Raw genomic sequence first — 23628 nt, 5'->3', positions numbered from 1 at the left:
GGTGGTTGGTTGGTGGAACAGACTTCCATCCCTTGTGGTGGAGGTTGATAGCCTAAATAAGTTTAAGGCTCAGGTGGACAGGTATTTTGAACGCACAGAGGGGTGAAGTGGAAGTAGGGTTTTTTTTTTTTTTGGCTGATGCTGCATAAGCTTGCTTTCTTGCATCAAATTCCTCTACTAATGCTAATGCTAATATGAGGACAATAGAATGACAATTACAAGTAGTTATAAACATAGTCATAAAATGGACAGAAAGAAATGGATATAGAATTTTTATACAAAAGACCACATGTATACATTTCTGTAGAAAAAGGAGTCGCCACCTGGATCCAAAACTCTGGTTGAAAGAACAGATAATTCCAGTTTAAAATAGTGTCCGTTTCTTAGGAATTGTTTTTTTAACAAAAAATTGGCCTTTTTAGAGCATATCTGTCACATAAGTCTGCTGTCTGAAGAAAATGAATATTTTAAAAGTCCTATTTGCCATATCCTGGTGAGCAGATAGAACAATAATACTCCGTTTATTTCGCCTACTCATTCGGTCTTAGTTAGACTATGGTGCCCCAGTCTGTGACTCAGCGGGACCCAGTGTCTTGAGATGGCTCGACCCAGTACGTCACTGTGTGCTTCGAATTGCTCTTGGAGCTTTCCACACCTCGCCTGTACGCTGAGGCCGAAGAACCTCCTTTACAAATTAGAAGACAACCAATTACTTTCTTATGGAGAGCTAAAATAAAATCCCTACGAAGTCACCCCCTACAGAAAACTCTTTTTACATCAGAATGGGAACAACATTATCAACAACAACAAAGAATCAATAAACCTATGAGCATAAGACTTAAAAACCTTCTCCACAGTAGAGATCTTAATTAGATTTGATTACTCCACTGACGAAGCAGTATATGCTGCCATGGATAATCAAACAGCTTACATATGACTTCTCTTTCAACTTTTGGGACAAACAAGCACTTCCACATATCAACATCTGCATGCTGCTTACAAGTCACAATTTTTAGATCATTGCATCCTATATGCAGATGGCTTAAAAACTTAATCTCGATTGGGTGCAGCAGTTTATTCTTCAGATATCACATTGGCCCAAAGACTCTCAAAAGATTACAGCATTTATACTGCAGAACTGCAAGCCATAATGTTAGTCTTAAATCAAATTAAACTTTCAAGCTCTCAGAACAGCATCATTTTCATGGACTTCCTTAGCTCTATGATAGCTAGACATTTTTGATAGCTATACAAAAATGTCAATTCCAATAAACATCCACTCCAGCAACAAATCCAATGCCGAATATCAAAGCCCATTGAACAAGGTCATAACATTAGACTTTGCTGGATCCCAAGTCATGTCAGAATATATGGCAACAAACAAACAAGCAGACAATGCTGCTAAAGAAGCAAACAGCAACATATCTGCACCCAAATACATTCCTTTCTCAGACTACAAACAAGTTATCCATCATAGCAAGACACATCAATGGCAGCCACAATGGCAAGTTCTAACCAATAACAAATTGCACCAAATTAAAATTTTACTCCAACCATGGAGATTCAGCATACAACAAAATAGATATGACGAAGTGAAACTTGTAAGGTTAAGAATAGGACACACTAATTTCAGCCACTGTCATCTCTTGCGGGCAGAGGATCCTCCTCTATGTCCTACCTGCCACACACAACAAACAGTAGAACATGTACTAATTACATGTCCAGCTTTTGCAGCCAAATGCCAAAACTGTTTTAAGGAGATAATAACCAAGCATCACTCCTTCACTCTCAAAACCATATTGGAAGACAGAAAAAATATAGCAGATGTTTTTCAGTTCCTCAAGGAAATCAGATATCTCTGCAGTAAATTATAGACACTCTATGACCCTTAGAAATCATTCCCAATAAAATATAAAGACAAACAAAATTGCCTTATAAAATACCCTTTGGGTGCATTTTAGCCATAGTAGCTCTTGTGCCAAGAACAATCAAATCACACCACATTCTGAAGTCCTTGATATTATAGTGGTTTTGCTGCTTGTCACTTGTTTGGAGAGGTTTGGGTTTGATTCCTGTCTGATTGGAGGAATTTTTTTATTTTTACAAATAAAAAAAGAAAAGTATAAAAAGTCATCCTACAAAAAAAAATATCCTGTGAATTATTTTGTTTCTGTTTATTTTTTTTTAAAATTGAATATTATTTGAGTGATATTGTAGGCAATTGCTTCAGTAACTTCTTAGTGCCAAGCTTCTAAATTTTTATTTCCAAATTGTGGATCTGTGGCCTAAGGGGTAAATGAATAAATAAAAACAAAATAATGTAGTCTAAAATTAAGTTAATCACATAAAAAAAATTATCAAAAAGTAGATTGCCATGCTTCCACTGCATTCTCCCTTTATTCATACTTTAATTCTGACATTTCACATTTGATTAGATCTATTATCCGAAAACTGGTGATGTCCAGGTTGCCGGATTTTGGACATTACACTTGTACCGTCATACTTCTCTTTCATTATAATATCACTAATGGTCAACTTTTGGATGATGTAGATTGCTAGCAACTGCATGACTTGACAAGTCAGCAGTGTGACATCTGATGATGATGATAATAACTCCTCTCGAAATTGGTAAGCTGGGCTCATACCATTCCTTACCTACTATTTATTTATCAGGGACGTTCAAATGGGCTGTGGAAATGATACTTTTTTGGAGGATAATGTAATATCTAATAAAATAATTTATTTTGTTATGTATATTTCTGTGGTCCTTTATAAAATCAGAGCATCACTCCAAAATAAAGTACACATAAATTCTTGGAGCAATGAGCTAAGTGAGTGAATTAACCTGTTATAGGAAGACAGATTTTGGTGTAAGGAAAAGTCCAAGGGATAGATATTGTCCTTGTATTATGATATTTTCTTTTGTACTTGTGAAATCAATGTTTTAAGGTTATAGATACAAAAGAGTATATTACAATGTTATTTTTTTTTTAACTCAGAACCGTAAGGAAAAAAAGGAAATAAGCAGGAAATTATAAAGTAACTATCATTTATACACTGGTGTTCAAAGAAAGTGCATCACCTCTTAAAAGTGTAATTGTTGTCCGAATAACATAAGTATATGGTAATATTTCTTACAGATTGCATCAGATAAGATTGACATGCGTAGGTGATGATGTAATATTGCACCCGCTGTGACTTACAGCTATATAAGCACGCTCTGCAAGAGTTGCAGTCATTCCTTGCTTGTGTCAAGATAGCCACTTACGCGCAGTTGACGCCATGAATAAAGAGTGCTATTGTTGCTTTATGTGAGGAAGGATGTTCTTCCCATCATATTGCTTATAGAGTATCATGTAATCAGTCGACAGTGAGTAGATTTCTTTCCAAACTCAAGAATACTGGTTCTGCTGATAGGAAAAAAGGAACCGAACGCAAACAAGTGTCTACAGTGAAATTCCCTACCAGCCAAATGATATGGGGGTGCATTTCATATAGTGGAGTAGGTGACCTGCAGTTTATAAAAGGTTCCGTAAATGCTAATGGATACCTGACTATATTGGAAGGCAAATTGCTGCCAACCATTAGAGACCATTTCAACCTGCCAAGTAACTGCATCTTTCAGGACAACTCTGCTCCTTGTCATTGGGTGAAAAGTGTAAGTAGGTACTTCTGTAGTTACTTTTGCATCATGTGGAATTTGCAGTTGCCAGAAAGAAACCAAAGACCCTTCGTGAACTTCAGGAAGCCATAATTCGTGCTTGGAACCACGAACTATCAGTTGATTATCTTCAGAAATTGATCTTGTCAATACCTCAACAGTGTGCTACTGTCATCAGGGCCAGAGGCAATTCAACTAAATATTAGTTTGCACCTGGTGAACTTTTCGTTTTGTTTTCCATTTAAAATGATAAACTGAAGCAAATTGAGGGCTTCTGATAACATTTCAGCCATAATTGTTGTGTTTACCAAAACTGTTGTATAAAGGTTGCAAATGCTCATTTTGGAATATTTTGAGAGTTCCTGTCAAATAATACTTAGCTTTGCCTTGACTATTAATAAAAATTTTTTTTTTTTTTTTTTTTTTTTTATATTTCTATTTGTGATGCTAGTCATTAATGTAACAAAGCATGCGAAAAAGGGTTAGAAATGTGAAATTCCTAGGTGATGCACTTTCTTTGAAAACCAGCATATAAATAGAATTGTTGCAATTGCATGTTACCTACTTTTGGACTGTTATTGCATATCATCATTGAATTAGTTAAAATTTTATGAATTGTATTATTCATTGTAATACTAATATTTATTATGCTTGGTGTTATAGGGATCATGCAGAAAAAGCAATGGAGATCATGCATCATCTTTTACCTGCCAATCATTTACTACTTGCGTCATCTAAAAGAGTGAAAGGTAGGACCATAAAACTGTATATGTAACAATTTATATAATGTAAAAAAATTACTGCAATATGAAAACTTGTAAAGATTGAACTATGTTGTTGTAAGTTGTCATATTAAATGAGAAAAATGTACACTCCTATTTTATCAATAAAAATGCAGTTTGATTGATGTGTGATCATACAGAAACTGTCTGTAAATGAAACTATTTAACTGTCATTTTGTGCTTTTGGAAGAATTATATGCTTAAGCTCCTCTTTTAAGCTTTGTTTGAATGAAAAAGTAGAGCTTTGAAATTAACATGCAAATATTATGTGCTGTTTCCTGGTTGGAGGTTGGTAGCCAATAGACATTATTTCCATCCCTCCCCAGTCTTCATTTAGTTCTGCAAGTTTTTAGTAAAAGATAAGAGATCTGAAATATTAAGAACAGAAAACAAAGAAATGGCCATGTGCAGATTGTATTAGTCTATGAGATTGGGTAGCCACCAGGAATAGTGCACTCTTTTATTTCCTGAGGTTGGTGCTCTGTCTGAATATTTTTTGTATGGATAAGCTTTAAAACGTTTCTGTAGTTGTTATCCTGTTGCTCATATAATGATAGTTCATTTAGATGTTGAAAATATTGTCATTAAAAACTTTATTCTTACATTTGGTCAATATTCAATGGAATCTGACTGTTCCCCCCCATTTGGCAACTTAGATATGCTTGCAACTTTTGATTTGGAGAATTCACTAAATAAACTAATCAGCAGTCATACCAAGGAATTCCAACTCCATTATAGAAAAAAGTTGCAATGTGAGAAATACATTTTGTCGTGTTTTGCTGTCTTATTGCCTTGTTTGTAGAGGCCTTCCTCGGGAGGGGGGGGAATAACTGCCTGTATGTGTTGAGTGGAATCATTTGTGGGCTGGCTCAGCTGCAGTCGTTGAAATATGCGTTGGATAATCTCTTTCACATGAAACAGTACAGTTTCGTTGGAGGAGGGATATACAGGCTGGTCTTGATTAATTTGTCCGAGTTCATCACGCAAAACGGAAACTCGTTAATCGAATATAATAATCAATAGGAAAAATTATAATTGGTCCATGAGCTTCAAGAATGTCCATAAAGAATTTTAAATAACTTGAACTGTATACCATGAAAAAGATAATAAAAATAATTATAGAATTAAATATTTATTGCATAAAATACACAATGAAGAAACTATTTGTTACGGAAATATTTGAATAGTGTTGGCTTTCTTTTTTTCATCGTACAATTTCCGATAGCCAACAACAAGCTTCTCTAGGCCCTGGCAAAATAACATGCTTCTTTCGATGTTAGGATCAACATCCATTACCTTTCGTTTGAGGTTCTCTGCAATAAGAAAGATTTCACATAGTTCTTTTACTATTATCTCCGTTTTTGTAACATTTTTCTGGAGAGTATTTCTGGCTGTTTTTTAACGTTTTATATCTGGTGAAATGTTGGGTTAGGACTAATGGGTTGGGTTTTCTTGGAAACCATGAGTGATAGAGTTTAGTCATTTCTTTCGAATTTTGAACCAAATTTTCCATTACATATTTTGTTCTCTTCATTTCATGGTATGTTTACTTTAGCTCCAGATTCGGTAAGAATAATATCGGCCCGAATGTGTGATTTATTATTTTTCAGTTTTTTACAGTAAAATGTCAACGAAAAGAAACAGCACTGAAATGGGCAGAAACCAAGGAAAATGTGATATAATCAAATTGATATCATTAAGGAACTTGAGAGATTTCATAGCAAAAAACCACGAACGAAACAAAAAATGATCAAACATTTTTAAATTACTTTAAAATTTTTTCCACATAATTTGCAGTAAAATACTTATCGAATATACATACATATGTAAATGTGTGAATTTTTATGTACAAGTTATTTTTAATTAAATAATTTTTTTTTTTTTTTTTTTCACACTATTTGAAAAGTCTTTTTGTTTTACCTTAATATATTATAACAGAATTTATTTAATTTTACCTTACATTATTATCTGGAAGAGGTCTGGCTTTAATTATTCCAGATAATTGACACTTTATTGTAATATCATAGATATTCTTTATAGATTCAAGTGAATTCACTTCGGGTGTTTACTAGCCAACTTGATATTGCTTGGACTGAATAATGTTCAGTACTCACAGTAGACTTGGTGAAGAGTGCCTTCTCTGTAGTTGTGTGTGTGTGTGTGTGTGTGTGTGTGTGTGAGAGAGAGAGAGAGATTAAATTAGATTCCCGTAAGATTACACTCACATACGTATAGTATTATGCAATATTATCTTAGTGTGGGATCAGAAATTGTGAGATCGGTATCAATAACATAGGAGTTATATACAGTTATGCATAATCTTGGCTTTCTGTAATTACCAAAACATTTGCCAACTTTAACTGTACAGAAATTGATTATCAAAGATGCTAAATATAAAAAAATATATAGACCCATACCATAAGCACATATTAAGTTGTGATATTAACATTGTTGGTGATTATGCATTGGAGATCATGCTTAGAGGATTCAGATTTAGGCCCAACACCACTTTTAACTAGATAGAATACAAAATTCTATTAAAATGGATTTGTTACAGTTTGATTTAAAAAATGGCCTATGAATACAACACACATGAAAACATTTCAAATCCAGATCAATACCATTAAAAATTGCATAATGAAAATTTTTAGAGATAATATTCTTACTGTAAAAACTTTAAGCAATATGATATAAAGCTTCTATATAAGCATATTAAAGATTTGCAGAATAAATTTGTTATCACTAGTACAGTAATACCCCGAAGTTACGCGATAGGTGGGTCCGACGAAAATCGCGTAAGTCGAATTCGCGTAAGTCGGGGTACAACTTTGCATATAAATACGTATAAATTTTGCTTAATTGGGTCCAAGGACTAACAAAAACACTAGTTTAGAAGAAAAATATTAATAAAATTGCAGTTCTTTATACATATTAATACAAAATATGTATTAAAAAAAACAAATGACTTACGTAAAAAAGTTATTTCGATGTCGATGGCTTCATAAAATCTAACAAATTCATCTGACGACACAGCGCGTTCTTTTTTTCACGCAGAATTTCTTCGTAGCAAGCTAATATTTTTTTTTATTCCTTGCTTTGTAGCTATAACGCGTTCTTTGTTGGAGTCTATGTTTTCTAAAATTTTTAAGCCCTTTACAATTGAGTCCTTTTCATTTTCAACCTGTCAAGTTTGCAATTGTCGTGTGCTTTTCACCGTTGCTTCATTTAGGCCTGTAGCACGTGCAATATCACATGGTCTTTCATTTCGCTCAAAGCGTTTCACAATTTCATATTTTTTCTCTATCGACAGAGGTGGACTGGCCATAAGCCTTACCGGGGAAACCCCGGTGGGCCAGTGTGATTTTGGCCATAAACCATAGTATGACGCCACTATAAATTTTCCCGGGTAAGAATTTTTGACCCAGTCCGCCTCTGTTTATCGATAATTGCTTTTCTTTTTCTCTCTGAATCTGCAGTGTCTTCACCAGGACGCTTCCTTTTCACACCTTTTAATTAAGTATTTTACTCATTTTTAGGGAATAAAGCACAATTACAAAACGAGGTGGCACTCTTGATACACATAAACAAAGCTGCGCGCATGTAGCATCTGAATAAACAACACCATAAAGGCAGAGATACACTATTAACACCTCACATTTCTAGGGGTTACTACCATAAAACAATAAAAATCCAGTTGCGTTTCTGCTAGTGGAATCTGTTATAAACTGGTAGTAAACTCGATCTAATTGCATTTGCGATTATACCGATAGCTGGAATTGTGTTGGTTTTTACGTTATTATGGTGAAATGTGTTTCCCCTTCACTGATATAAAAAACATAAAAGCAGCAAAGTTGAATTTTGTTCATCTTTCGCTCTCATTCTCCGCCGTCGCACCGTATATCGATAACATATGAAAAACGACCTTGAAGATAGTGGGCGGCAGCGTTGCCAAACGAAAAAAATCAAGAACCGCGTAACTCCGAGTTCGCGTAAGTCGGGGTAGCGTAAGTCGGGGTATTACTGTACAGATAAAGAAAGTAACAATTTTAGTATAATTCAGAGCCTGTTGTTGGGCCTAGGCAAACTAGGCATGTGCCTAGGGCCTGTAAATGGCAATGGGCACAGCCGAAATCAATGATTTCCAGTAGCTTAACCATGAGCGTTAGTGTTCCTTATAAAATTATCATGGTATTTATACTTGTACCTGATTTTGATACCAAAAATAAAAGTTTTATTAGAATATGTATGTGTTGTGTATTACATATTCTTAATTTTTACTCTTAGAAATATGTGTACAGTAAACCCCCGCTATTCGCGGGGGTTACATTCCTGAGAAATGCCGCGAATACTGAGTTATGGCTCCCATAGTAATAAAGGGGTTCCATTCCAAAGTATGAAATATATAAGAAAAACTAGTCTGAAATTTTGTCTATGTATGTATTATTATATACCTTCATAATATGACTATGTACATAGACAGTAATTAGTGAAATGCAAGCATATGGCATCGAAATGAAAATAAGAAACAATTTAATATTAAATGTAATATTTATTAGAAATTTCAAACAAATCTTTCAAACCAGCGCCTTTGCTAGCTAAAAAACTTATCCCGCCAGTGCTATCACCAGTTTCGCTAAAGTGTTGATAAAGGAGTTTTGCCTTTTCACGAATGATGAGTTAACTTAACGGCATTTTATTTTGAGTTTGGTCTTCTATCCACAGATTTAAAGCTTTTTCCATTTTTTATAATTTAACATCACGAGTTACAGAGCAAATTTTTGAAGCAATTAGTGCGTTTTCACGGACACTACGGTGGATTTTTCTTCCGATTTCTTGATTGATCGTACCGTTGACTCATTGATTTTATAATGTTTTGCCACTGAGGAGACACTTTCACCATTAGAAATTGTCTAATAACTCAATTTTATTCGCTAATGTCATCACCTTCTTTGATCTTTTCACATTTCCCTTGTTATTCGTAGCCATATTTTTGTACGGTTTAAAAAGAACCTGTCCACAATAAAGTCACTTTCTTCCATTAACACACTAGAAAAAGTCTGTTTTACATTGCAAAGCGGTAGATTTATCACTTTTGTAAGCATATCAATTTATAAATTGATAAATTTATTCAATGTATAAGCATATAAATTAATAGCAAACAACGAAACCTTCCATGACAAGTGCATAACACATACTGAACAAGGATTAGCGAGAAACATCCACGCTCGTGATTTTGTCACCCCTCTTCCCCCACCCACTAAGCGCTGTTTTGATCGGGAAAGATAATTTTAGCCATGCCCATGTTTTTAGGTTTCATTTTATATTAAATCAGCGACCGCGAATAGCGGGGGTTTACTGTATATGCAAATTTATTTGCTTTACATTTTTATATTGACTGTAATCCTAATTTTGGATTATAGTGCAAATTTTTTATTATTATTAAAGTAGAGTCCCTCAAAAATTAACCATTTAGCCGTTGGACCCCTAGTAGGAGCCAGCATTGTCCAAACTTTGTCACAGGGAAGCAGGTTAGGCACCCAGTAGATTTTTAATAGTACTCTGGCAGGCCCTGCCACTTAGTTTCCTAAGATTTTAGTGGCAAGGGCCTATATAAAAAAATAAAAAAAAAAAATGTAAGCACTGGAAATTAGGTTAAGGCTGAATTGGAGTTTAAAGTTAGGGTAGAGTTAAATTTAGACACTAAGTTAAGTTTTTAATTTAGATTAAGAGCGAGCATAATGGTTGGGTAAGTTAGAGTAGGGAAGAAGACTGAAGGCTGGGGGGAGGGAACAGATAAAAGTATGAGGATGATAGGGAAAGCGGACCCAGAAATATCAGTGGGGATAAGCCCCACCAGGAGAAGGGAAATGAAGTTACCACGCAAGGGAGCATAATACAGATCAGCAGTTGGCACTGGCAGCAGAGCTGCACGTTGTCAGGAAGAAGGTGGGAGAGAAAGAGACACATCTACTTCATTCATAATCCGTTTTCTCACTCTACTTGCATTCTATTTTTAAATTCCCCCACCCCCCTACATTTTATAGTAATTTTTTTTTCTTTTAGGGAGTGTATATATTTGTATTTATTTTAATTTACATGTTTTACACTGCGTAGGGACTACCTTGTCTACTAGTATCATGATAAAAGGCTGCATATATGCTCCCTTTTTTCTAATACTACAGACAAGTTTGGAAATGCAGTGCCTGATACATGGTCAGAAGTAGTCTCCTGATGAATTTCCAGGCTATGTATCATATTTTCATCTACTATATTCAGATTATGCATATTTGCCCTCCCCTGATTCGACCTCTTACTAAAATTGCCCTCCCATATCTGAATATAGTGTTATTTATTTATTTATTTACTTGTATATTCCTTTTTTTTTTTTTTTTCCCTCAGTCCCAGTTCATTTTTGCACTAAGTTTTTCAAATTCTTTCACCTGTTTAACCACTACTTCACTTCCACTTTCTACTATCCCTTAAACTTTGCTTAGTTCTGGCACCTTGTGGACTTTTTCATTTCCATTTTCACAGACACTTTATTTATTCTACAAACCACACATTATATATATAAACATACACCCTAACAGAAAATAATAGAAATAATTATTGATACATGATCAGGTATTTTATCAGAGGACTACACCTGACCGTGTATCAGGAACTGCATTTCTATACTTGTCCATAGTAGTAGAAGAAAAGTGAATGGCCAAAACAAGTAATGAGAATGAAATTAGCACTTTCTAATACAATATGGACAAAGTAATCCCAGTGCAGTATAATTTATTGAGGTATAAATACTTTAGTTAAAAATAAGTATCGTGTTAAAATAAAAAAAATGTTAAAATGAATATGTAGAATTTATTCTAGGATTTAATTTTGTATAGATAGGAAATCAATTTTGAACAAGCAAATGGTATAAGGGTGATGAGGTATTAAATTGAGGAAGGGAAAGGGAAAAGGGAGTATTTTAAATAAATAAAGAAGAAAAATAGCAATAGAAGTAGGATAGTAGGAACGTTCGTTTCACCCTTGTATTGCACTAATAGTTTAACGAACGGGAAGAACATTAGAAATAGACAGCAGAAAGATAAAAAGCATAGAAAAAGTAATTAAACAACACTAAGTTGGGCCACAACCTTACTATAAGATTGAGGCCCAACCTTATAGTAAGGGCTTTGGCATTTGTGAGTATTAGTATAAAAGGGAGCTAATATCAAAAGCTTGTATAGAAAAATGTGTGCTGAACACGCCAAGAAACGAATCTAAAACGAAACTGAAAGTAAAATAAGGCAGTGAAAGTGTACGATACCTGGAGTATTACAAGTCAAGGATCTGGGTATATTCTTACCACATGTACGCCATATCCAAAAATTTCATTACTTCATACAGCATGTCCCACCCACTTTTTCTTACTATTGAATACACCATGAATTGTCAAAATAATAAAGCAAGCTTATCTGCGAAAAGATCTAAACCTCCCAAGGACTCCCTAATTCATTTCACAAATATACGTGGTCTCAATTCCAATCTCAACGATGTCCATTTCCACTTGCAGTCTTCCAAACCCCATGTACTATTTCTGACTGAATCTCAGTTATCAGTTGATTCAACTACTGCTCATCTCAGATGTCCAAATTATTTGCTGTATGATTCCTTTCGCCTCAAAGGTGGTACTTGTGCATATGTCCGTTCTGATATTCCCTGCCAGAGACTTGGCAATTTGGAATCTCCTCTCTTTGATCTTCTCTGGCTTAAAATCTCTCTACCTCATTGTGTCAAATTCATCTGTTGTCTCTACCGTTCTCCCAACTCCATTAATCACTTGGAGCTCTTTGACTTCCTCTCTTTGCAACTTGACTTTCTCCAGTCCAACTTTCCTAACAGTGAGGTAATTTTCCTTGGTGATTTTAACGTTCACAACTCCAGCTGGCTTCCGTTTTCTAGTCACACCGACCCAGCAGGTCGAGATGCTGAGGCTTTTGCAATTACTAATGACCTAGCACAGATTGTTCATTTACCTACAAGAATACCGGACAATCCTAATCATACAGCCAATACGCTCGATCTTTTTCTCACAAACAACCCTTCTAAGTACAAGGTCGAAGTGAGAGGTCCTTTGGGCACTTCAGATCACAACTTGGTGATTGTCTCCTCTCCAATGGAACCTTTATCTCATGGTTATTCCCAACCTCATATTGTTTGGCATTACAAGAATGCAAAATGGGATGACCTGCGAGACTTCTTTTCTTCTTTTCCTTGGTCTGATTACTGTTTCAAAACTTCAGGTATCAACTTTTGCTCAGATCGTGTCAGTGAAATTATTCTTGCAGGAATGGAATCCTTTATCCCACACTCCACTTTAAAATCTCGCCCTTTATCTAAACCTTGGTTTTCCAATAAATGTGCTAAGGCTGTCCAAGAGAAGAATGTTGCATATCGTAATTGGCTTGTTTCTAATTCTTCAGTTTCATTTTCTGCCTACACCAAAGCTCGCAACAATTGTAAAGCAGTTATTAATCAGTCCAAACTAGAGTTTGAACAGGCTAAGAGTAGAAAACTTGCTTCTTGTCCTAATGGTAGCCGAGCATTCTGGTCTCTTGCCAAAGCTATTGGCCGCAACTTTTGCCCATCTCTGCTCCCACCTCTGTCCAAACCAGATGGTTCTGTTGTCACTTCAGCCAAGGATAAAGCTGACCTGCTAGCATACCATTTTTCTTCCAGCACATGTATTAATGATCTTGGTAAAACACCTCCCACCATTCCTAACACGCTCCATTCAATGCCTCCTGTGGTTTTCCGTCAAAAGGATATCAGAAGGATTTTGATGAATCTCGATGCTAAGAAAGCTCCAGGTCCTGATGGTATTTCTCCGCTTGTTCTCAAAACCTGTGCTCCTGAACTTACTCCTATTCTTTGCTGCCTTTTTTCACTTTCTTATTCCAAAGGTGTTTTTCCTTCTGCTTGGAAATTTGCTCATATCCAACCAGTTCCTAAAAAGGGTGATAAATCCCTCCCATCCAATTATCGTCCCATTGCAATTACTTCTACTCTTTCTAAAGTAATGGAGAAATCAATTAACCGCCAAATTTTAAACTACCTAGAAACCTTCCGTCTGATCAACGATCGCCAGTATGGATTCCGTCAGTGTCGATCCACTGGTGACATTCTGGCTTACGATACCATTTATGGACTAATTCAATGGAAAGGTTCGGTGAAACACAAGTAGTTGCTCTTGACATCTCAAAGGCTTTTGATCGTGTTTGGCATAAAGGTCTTCTAAACAAGCTTCCATCTTATGGTTTGCCAACTGTTTTTAGTATTTGGTTATCCAGTTTTCTCTCTGATCGCTCACTGAGGGTGATGGTAGATGGCTCTCTGTCTTCTAACTTCTCCGTTAATGCCGGTGTCCCCCAAGGTTCAGTTCTTTCCCCCACTCTCTTCCTCTTGTATATCAATGACCTTCTTCCATTGACTGGAAATCCTATCCATAGTTTTGCCGATGATAGCACATTGCATTCAACTTTCCATTTTGAGAAACCTTGTCCTTCCCAATCAGCTTCAAGTTCTCGAAAATCTGCTGCCAATTCCTTAAATGCCGATCTTCAGGTAATTCTCCAGTGGGGCAAAGACAACTTAGTTGATTTCAACCCTTCTAAAGTTCAGTCTTGTCTTATATCTCGCAAAAAGAATTCTTCTGTTCCTATGCTTACCTTTAGTGACACTCCGATTTCTAGGCAAAATGATATATCTCTTTTGGGGATTACCCTGACTTCTAATCTCTCTCTTGGCACAAGCACATTACAAATATTGCTTCCTCTGCATCTAAAAAACTTGGTTTTCTCTTTCGCTCTCGGCGTTACTTTTCTTCCAAACAGCTGCTCACGCTGTATAAATCGCAAATCTGCCCTGCCATGGAATATTGTTCCCAGATATGGGGTGGTGCCCCCAAAACCTCTCTCAGGCTTCTTGATTCCATTCAGAAGAGGGCAGTTAGGTTAATTAATGATTCATCTCTAACAGAGTCTCTCCACTCGCTTTCTCATAGACGCACTGTTCTTCTGAATTGGCTTCTATAATTCCCGCTCTCTCTTTCAAAACAGTCCGAACACGTGCCGCCACCAGCCAACATCCATTTACTGTCCAACTTCAAACCCACAGAACCAACTTTTCATCTTCCTCATTTATTCATTCAACTGCCGTTTTCTGGAACAACCTTCCTTCATACGTATTTCCTGAAAATTACAATCTACAGAAGTTCAAGTCCAATATCAACAAATATCTTCTTTCGTCTTCTCAACCTCCAACCCAAGCACGGTACTAAGTACTATAGGTTCTAATACCTCTCGTGTTTGGGGTTCTCATAAACAAGTAATACGAAGCAAAAAATGGCCTGGTGGGGAGATGAAGTGCATCAATTCAGTAGAATAGCTGAATGCAAGCAGGGTTCAACCAAATGAACAATATATTTAAATGATAAAGCAGTTTATAGCAACGAAGCTGACTTAATGGTAAGCAGCATGGAAATTCAAAATATCAGGAACATAGTGACCTCTATAGTCGTATTTAGAATACAAGTGCACGGAAATAATTTATACAGTAGACTCTCCGTTAACTGGAATTCAAGCAACCAACAAAAAAATCTTGGAAATAGTAGGTAGTTGAAAAATTAAAATGATACATGTTAATTTCTAGATAAAATGATTCAAACTTGGCACGCCGCTTTGCGTTGTGAGTAGGCACATGCTTGTCTCTTACTCCCGACAATTCACTGTGTACTGGTTGATTTATTGTTATTCAAATTCTGTGTTCTCTTTCAACTCCTAGTATGCCGAAACAGGTAGCAAGTAAGCGTAAACATGTAGTGCTTACCCTCAAGCAGAAGATGGAAATATGCAAGAGGCTTGAGAAAGGTGAAAGTCATGCAGTGCTCATGGAAGAATTTAATGTTGGCTCGTCAACGATCTATGCCATTAAGGCTCAGTCTCAGAAAATAAAAGAGTTTTATGCCAAGTCGGAGAGTGACAAGAGTGTAGAGAAGCATCATACTCTTCATACAACAAGAATGGAAGTGCTTGACCAGGTGCTGTATGAATGGTTTTCGCTGAAAGGATCCGAGGGTGGTTGCATTTCTGGACCCATGTTGCAAAAAAAAGCGAAAGAATTTCATGAGAAAATGAAAATTGAAGGTAAGTGTTCAATTTCAAGTGGCTGGCTTACTCGATTCAAGGTTCGTCACGGCATCCATAAGCTGGATTTGTCAGGGGAGCAGAAATCGGCTGATTTTCAGGCTGCAGCTTCATTTCATGAGGTGTTTAGTGAAATAGTGAAAAAAAATGGCTTGGCCCCAGAACAAATTTATAATTCAGATGAGACAGGACTAATGTGGAAGTGTCTGCCTAATTCTGCTTTGTCTGGTGGTAATGAGAAGGTAGCTCATGGGTTTATGCAAAATAAATAGCTTGTTGCTCGTTTGTGCAAATGCATCAGGAAATAAGAAAGCTGTGTGTGGTTGGCAAATTTGCTAAACCAAGGTGCTTTAAAGGCATAAGTAACCTTTCCATACGTTATCGTGCACAGAGTAATAGTTGGATGGACGCAGGAATCTTTACCAAGTGGTTTCATTATTCGTTTGTCCCTAGCGTTAAAGAAAATTTACGAAAGAAAGGATTACCAGAGAATAGTAAAGTTTTGTTGCTCTTGGATAACTGTCACACACACATCCTCCTGATGAAGAGCTAGTTAATGGCAACATTTTTGTGTGTTATCTTCCAGCTAACATCACAAGTCTGATCCAACCAATGGATCAGGGGGGGCGATGCAAAACATAAAAATGTTTTACAGGTGCGACTTCTTGCAGAAAATGACTAATTTTGACGGGACAATTCTGGATTTTCAGAAGAAATATAACCTCAAAGATGCTATCTACACTATCAGTTGTGCTTGGTGAGAAATGAAACATTACGGAAATGTTGTGGCCAGCTGTGATATTTGAGAAGTTCTCCTCTGTCGAATTTGAGGAGTTTCCAGGCAATAGTACAGCTGTCAATAGCACTGTTTATGATGAAATCTGAGTTAGTTGACGAAATGAATTTGCCTCGAGATGAAGTAGACGACTGGCTTGTTGTGGATGAAGATATACTAGTAACTCACACTGAATATGGAAGACATTATAGAAGCTGTTGTGAATTATGGAAAAATGAAAGTTGCAGAGGAGGAAGAAAGCGGTGACGATGTGTGTCAGGTGGGAAAATTACCCTGCCAGAGAGCTACTGCAGCATTTGAAACTTTAATAGCTTTTGCAGAACAGCAACCCTTCTTCACTTCTCAGCATCTTATGCAGCTCCACATCATGCATAACTTGACTTTGTCTGAGAGATGTAAGACCTCAAAGCAAGGTGATATTCTTTCATTTTTGAAGAATGCTGAAATCAAGCTTGGCAGCACAGCATCATCTACTGATGCAGATCCAAAACCATCTACAGACCCTCCTGATCCTGACCCAGCTACATCAGCAGATCCTGATATCCTCATGTGATGTGTACCCAGTAAACTCTCTACCTACTGCAACAGTTTTGAGCGTGTTTTTTTGTAAGTTATTGTATTCAAAAGTGGTTTCTGTAATAAAACTCAGTTTCTTTAGTAAAATTTGTCTGTTTGTCTTAATTTTCTAAGTATTGGGCTTAGTACAGTAATACCCCGACTTACGCGAACTCGGAGTTACGCGGTTCTTGATTTTTTTCGTTTGGCAACGCTGCCGCCCACTATCTTCAAGGTCGTTTTTCATATGTTATCGATATACGGTGCGACGGCGGAGAATGAGAGCGAAAGATGAACAAAATTCAACTTTGCTGCTTTTATGTTTTTTATATCAGTGAAGGGGAAACACATTTCACCATAATAACGTAAAAACCAACACAATTCCAGCTATCGGTATAATCGCAAATGCAATTAGATCGAGTTTACTACCAGTTTATAACAGATTCCACTAGCAGAAACGCAACTGGATTTTTATTGTTTTATGGTAGTAACCCCTAGAAATGTGAGGTGTTAATAGTGTATCTCTGCCTTTATGGTGTTGTTTATTCAGATGCTACATGCGCGCAGCTTTGTTTATGTGTATCAAGAGTGCCACCTCGTTTTGTAATTGTGCTTTATTCCCTAAAAATGAGTAAAATACTTAATTAAAAGGTGTGAAAAGGAAGCGTCCTGGTGAAGACACTGCAGATTCAGAGAGAAAAAGAAAAGCAATTATCGATAAACAGAGGCGGACTGGGTCAAAAATTCTTACCCGGGAAAATTTATAGTGGCGTCATACTATGGTTTATGGCCAAAATCACACTGGCCCACCGGGGTTTCCCCGGTAAGGCTTATGGCCAGTCCACCTCTGTCGATAGAGAAAAAATATGAAATTGTGAAACGCTTTGAGCGAAATGAAAGACCATGTGATATTGCACGTGCTACAGGCCTAAATGAAGCAACGGTGAAAAGCACACGACAATTGCAAACTTGACAGGTTGAAAATTGAAAAGGACTCAATTGTAAAGGGCTTAAAAATTTTAGAAAACATAGACTCCAACAAAGAACGCGTTATAGCTACAAAGCAAGGAATAAAAAAAAATATTAGCTTGCTACGAAGAAATTCTGCGTGAAAAAAAGAACGCGCTGTGTCGTCAGACAAATTTGTTAGATTTTATGAAGCCATCGACATCGAAATAACTTTTTTACGTAAGTCATTTGTTTTTTTTAATACATATTTTGTATTAATATGTATAAAGAACTGCAATTTTATTAATATTTTTCTTCTAAACTAGTGTTTTTGTTAGTCCTTGGACCCAATTAAGCAAAATTTATACGTATTTATATGCAAAGTTGTACCCCGACTTACGCGAATTCGATTTACGCGATTTTCGTCGGACCCACCTATCGCGTAACTTCGGGGTATTACTGTATAATAGTCAAGTATTTTTTTAATACTAACTCTCAAGCAAACCAGAAACTACAGGTGGTAGATGACTTTCATCAACTGGTGAAATACCACCACTTTGCTTATTGGAGGCTTTAAGTGGTGAAACCCATGTTTAGTCTCTAGAGCAAAGTTTCTGGCATCCCCCTTCCCCCCATACTTCTCCTTTATCCCATGAACGGTACTAAGTACTATAGGTTTTGATACCTTTCGTGTTTGGGGTTTTCATTAAAAAAAAAAAAAAAAAAACTACAGTTATCCAGCATCTGCCAATCCCCACGGGTGCTGGTTAACTGGGAGTCTACTGTAATTAGCGTTGGAAAAAGAGATGCAGTTGTAATAGTATAGCTTTAACTGTGATAAAGTCATACACAATTAAACATTACTGTTGATATATAAAGAATTATATTGTGTCAAAAACTATATACACGTTAGACCAAAAGATAGGGCTACGTTATAATAAATTGAATAGTAAACGTATCAGAGAAAGAAAATAAAAATTGTAAATATTTGAAGATATAAATAAATTGATCTATTCAAATTTGCATGAAGGTACATCCAAGGAAAAAGAACTGGTTTAAGTCCATAGAAAAAAAGTAATGTTGTGACTTAAGATCCAAAAGTGGTGTAGTAAAGGATTCAATATTAAAAGAACATGAAATAAGCCCATGAGTATGAAACGATTCCAAGGAAACATTTAAAGTATAGAAGAATAGGAAATAATAATTCCGTGTATATAAAATAGTCAAATCCACAGGTAGTATTAAGTGTGTATTCACTGTGGAAATAATAGTAAATGAAACTAAGGAAAAAGAATCAGTTGACATTATATCCAGTGGGAGTGTGGTTAAGAATCCAATTATGAATAGGTATAATTCCAGGAATAAAAGTAACATAGTGACTAAAGATCCAAAGGTGCAGCTAAGCCCATGAAAAAGAAGTAATTCCAAGGAATCAACTATAGCAGTATGAACAGAAAATAATTCCATGTAAATCAAATTAGATGTATCCACAGGTAAGAATTCACTGTGGAAGGAATAGTAGATGTATCCCAGGAAAAAGAACCAGTTGACAAATCCATTGGTAGTGTAGTTCAAAATTCAGTTATAACAGTATAGGAAACAAGTCTATGGAGAATAAGAAGTAATTCCAAGGAACCAAATATTTTTGGATGTCTTTATAGTTAGGAGATTGTATAAAGTGATATATATTCAGAGTTAAGTGATATTGACTAAAGTCACTAAAATCTGAAGGCTGCTATATGGTTCTAGTGGAAAAATCTAGAAATGGATATTAAAAGGTATAGTATGTTGCTTGCAAAATTCAATACCCACAAGAGGTAAATTCAACATATAATATAAACCGTATCCTAAAACAAATTAGTAAAGTCAGTAAAGACTCGGTATGGATAGTTAAATATAAATAAGCCAATATTCAACATGGGGAGTTAATTATAAGTAATCTCATGAATGATTATTAAAACAAATCCATATTGGCTTGGTAATTCAGCCCATAATTTTCTTAATTATCGTAACCTGTAGGATTTTAACCTTCTTTCACCTTTCACAAATCTACTGCACTTCTTTTTCTACTTTCCTCACCCTGCTAGTTACTGGCACTGTATAACTTTCCCATCCATTTATGCATATTTAATTCAATATGTTAATACAACTTATATATACTCTTGCATTCTTTAATGCTGCTTTGCGCTTTTAGGTGCATCTGTGATACCTATTTATTAATTTTGCATTCACTGACACCATTTCATCAACTGTATTACTATTTTCATATGTAACTCTTTAAACGTTACCTTTATAGGGTTACATTGAATACCCATATACAGTGGATTCCGGTTATTTGGGCCACCTGTTAATTGGAGCAGCCATTTATTTGGGACAAATCTTAAAAAACAGAAACCAATTGAGAAAATAGCCAGGGTTTACTTTGCTTAATTGGGACAGCATGCTGTTTAATCGGGGCAGGAGACCGCAGCACTGGAGATTACCCTACGATTGTCTCCAAGGGTACCACATGGTTCGGTCAAAATTCTGGAGGTCACAACCATAAAATAATAAAAACAATTAGCAGTTACGTTTATTGGGCTTTTCTGTTAGTGAAATCTATCATAAACGGACAGTAAACTCGATCTTATTGAATTTGCGATAATACCGACAGCTGGAATTCTGTGTGTTATTATGATGAAATGTGTTTACACTTCCATGAAATCTTCAATCATAAAAAAATAAATTTTCAGATCTTCTCTTCATTCCTATTTTTAAAGCTTTGTAACTCGTTACTCCGTTCTCACTTGCCCATATAGTTTTACTTGCAATTTGTGTGTGCCGTGTTCTTTGTTATTGATTGCTTATCTTTTTACTGTTTTAAATTTACCCCCCCCCCAACAAATGTCAGTGAACAGAAATGTCAACTAGTTCATATGTACATATTACAGTACATATTAATTATTTCTATTATCAACGTATATTCTTCCAATAATTGGTAAGGTAATAAAGGGTAAATTTGTGCTTATTATATTGTTGCTTTTATAGCCTGTGGATAATATTCCTCCTATTTTCGCTAATTAGAATCGCTGTGTAATAGAATTAAAATTCGGTTCACAAACGTGATCACAATGACTGCCGCTTACTGCACATCGTATAGTGAACGGTACTTTACTATGTTGAGTTCGTCGTAACGTGATTTGATTGTACAGTGAACCAATTGTAAAAAAAAGGGGGGGTACATTGTATTTTTAACTATTTACGTGACACTTCGGATAATTGGGGCAGCCGCTTTATCGGACCAAAATGCACTAGTCCCGATGTGTCCCAAATAACCGGAATGGATTGTGTGTGTGTGTATATATATATATATATGTAATCCAAAAATTAAATAGAGGGGTAAAAAAAATAATAAATAAGAAAAAATAGTAGAAAAGCTAAAAACAGTGGCAGCAGAAAAGCACAAACCACTACATGTTGCATATAATAAACTAAAATAAAATATATGCCAGTAGCATGGCAATAAAATCACAAAAAATAAAAATAAAATGGGGGGGGGGATAAAGAAGCGGGTACTGTTGAAGCAGCATTCCTAAAGTAATTTAGAAAATACAAGCCAATTCAAAAGAAATTTAGTGCCCCCCCCCACACCAAAGGCATCCGTTTCCGAATTATGTGAAATCTCACTAAGGTAGAACATGGACTACCAACAATACGTGACTAAATGAACTGAAAATAATAATTAATAAAATAAAATAAACTATGTCAGGGAATAATAGTCAGGGAATCACTGCATTTCGAATGCTAAACAAATCCATGCAACAACGGAATGATACTAAAATCAAACCGCCAATGCAATAGATTTGCATAGCAGTGGTCCTTATGCAGTGAAAAAAAAATAATAGGCCAGAAAGCCTACTACTCGCATGGCTAAACCATACCACTGACAAAACAATAGTTGAACTGAAAATGGTCAGTCTATTTTATTTTTTTAATTATTATTTTCAGTTTATTTGGTCACGTAAATTTCAGAATCTTCTCTTCGTTCCTTTTTTTTTTTTAAGCTTCGTAAACTTGTTACTCCGCGAAAATCGTGTTAGTTGCAATTTGTGCGTTCCGTTAAAAAAATGCTTATGCATGCTGTTGAAATTTAAAAAGAAAAGAGAAGATTTTCTTTCTAAAGAAGATGATTCCTTGTGCAACAAACTGAGTTCCGAGCCAATAATGAGTGATCAACGAGTGTGCATTTAGTCGATGATGATGAAGAATGAACATTCTTTAACATTTGTAAGTCTTAAATAATTTCTCTATTATTATAATTTGCTTGATTTTACAGGCTACGTTTTCATTTCTTTGGATAAATCAATCATTGTTTAAACAAACTAATTAGCTAACTAATTTCATTGTTGATAATGTAACCCCTATTTTTAACATTGTCTATGGGAAATAAATTCCCGCTTTACGAGAGCAAGCTAGGAACGAATTAACTCTTAAAGTCGGGAAGGAACTACCTGTAACAGACACAGTGGTACTACCATACGTACTCTACCTCACTGGTTTTTAAAAACAGAATAATTGACATGATGTCGTGTAGTATAACAACACTTCATATCAGTATTGGTACTGTTTAAAGCTAATTTTATACATTCAAATTTTTATAACAAATTTGTGCATAAAAATGTTTTGCCATTTTATACAGTTTTGCCATTTTATACAGTTTTGCCATTTTATACATTTTATACAGTTGGTAATTTATCATTACTGTTATGATTAATTATCATGATAACTAGGGGGCTTCACCCCCTGCTTGCTGTGTGCTCACTTCATTTTGATAAAATAAAATGAAAGAAGCTTTCAACACTGTGTATGACTCTTCCTAAGATATGAATACAAGAATGGTACCACGTTGTCATGCTAAATAAACAAAGCATGTGCTTTGTTTATCTAGCATGAACACTAAAACCGAAGCTTGTTTTACCACAGTAAAACAAGCTTCTGTTACGTATTTTAGTATTCGTTACGTATTACCACATAACCTGCATCCCTCTCCCATTGGCTAAATAAATATCACTAGGACGAAAATTATTTTAATGTATAGAAAGATTAATCATATCCTCTGCAATTTATCATTTCCATAATGATATGGAGTTGCATTTCAGGAAATACAGAATCCTTTTGATCTCACTAAATCAAACAGATTTCTCAAATATACATCCATCTAAATAATAATGTATTGTGTATGTGCATATAATGTTTAATTGATTAGAAATAGCATTAATGCTACACACTATGTACCCACTAACTAAATTTTATAAATTCTTCTTTCTAGGATTATCAACAGCAGAATTATCTTAGAATTATACATTTGATAGTAAACCAGAGCTGTGATGCTCAATACAATCTACATTGATTTCAATATTTGTAAAAGAATAAGAGAAGTTTACCTCAATATGATTAGAACACTTCATATGACACTCTCCAGAAATTAAAACATGTTGTTTTAATTTCTGGTGTTTTCTGTGATATTTTACTTACATGTTAAGCCTTTGAAAAGTCCAAAGAAAATGGACTCTGTCATTAAGAATTAAAAACATGTTTTAATTTCTGGAGAGTGTCGTACGGAAGTGTTCTACATATCGTATTGGGGTAAACTTCTCTTATTCTTTTACAGACTTAGAATTATACATACATATAATGTTAAGATAAAAGTTGCTATGT

The 23628-nt window shown here is 35.4% G+C and overlaps 1 protein-coding gene across 2 annotated transcripts in view; it reads left to right on the top strand.

The window, feature by feature from the left end:
- The window catches only part of Pat1 (Protein interacting with APP tail-1), a 246621-nt gene that overhangs the window by 208056 nt on the left and 14937 nt on the right, over positions 1 to 23628 (top strand). For both annotated transcript variants that reach the window (XM_090387853.1, XM_090387854.1), the window contains one exon: positions 4325 to 4410. In XM_090387853.1, coding sequence (XP_090243979.1) covers positions 4325 to 4410 — 86 coding nt within the window. The remainder of the gene's footprint in view (positions 1 to 4324; positions 4411 to 23628) is intronic.

This window comes from Mastigoproctus giganteus, chromosome 13 (genome assembly GCF_048544385.1).
Source record: "Mastigoproctus giganteus isolate SK-2022 chromosome 13, ASM4854438v1, whole genome shotgun sequence".
NCBI classification, from domain to species: Eukaryota; Metazoa; Arthropoda; class Arachnida; order Uropygi; family Thelyphonidae; genus Mastigoproctus; species Mastigoproctus giganteus.
Note: the sequence above shows the minus strand (reverse complement) of the source record. Positions and strands in the feature narration are given on the sequence as shown.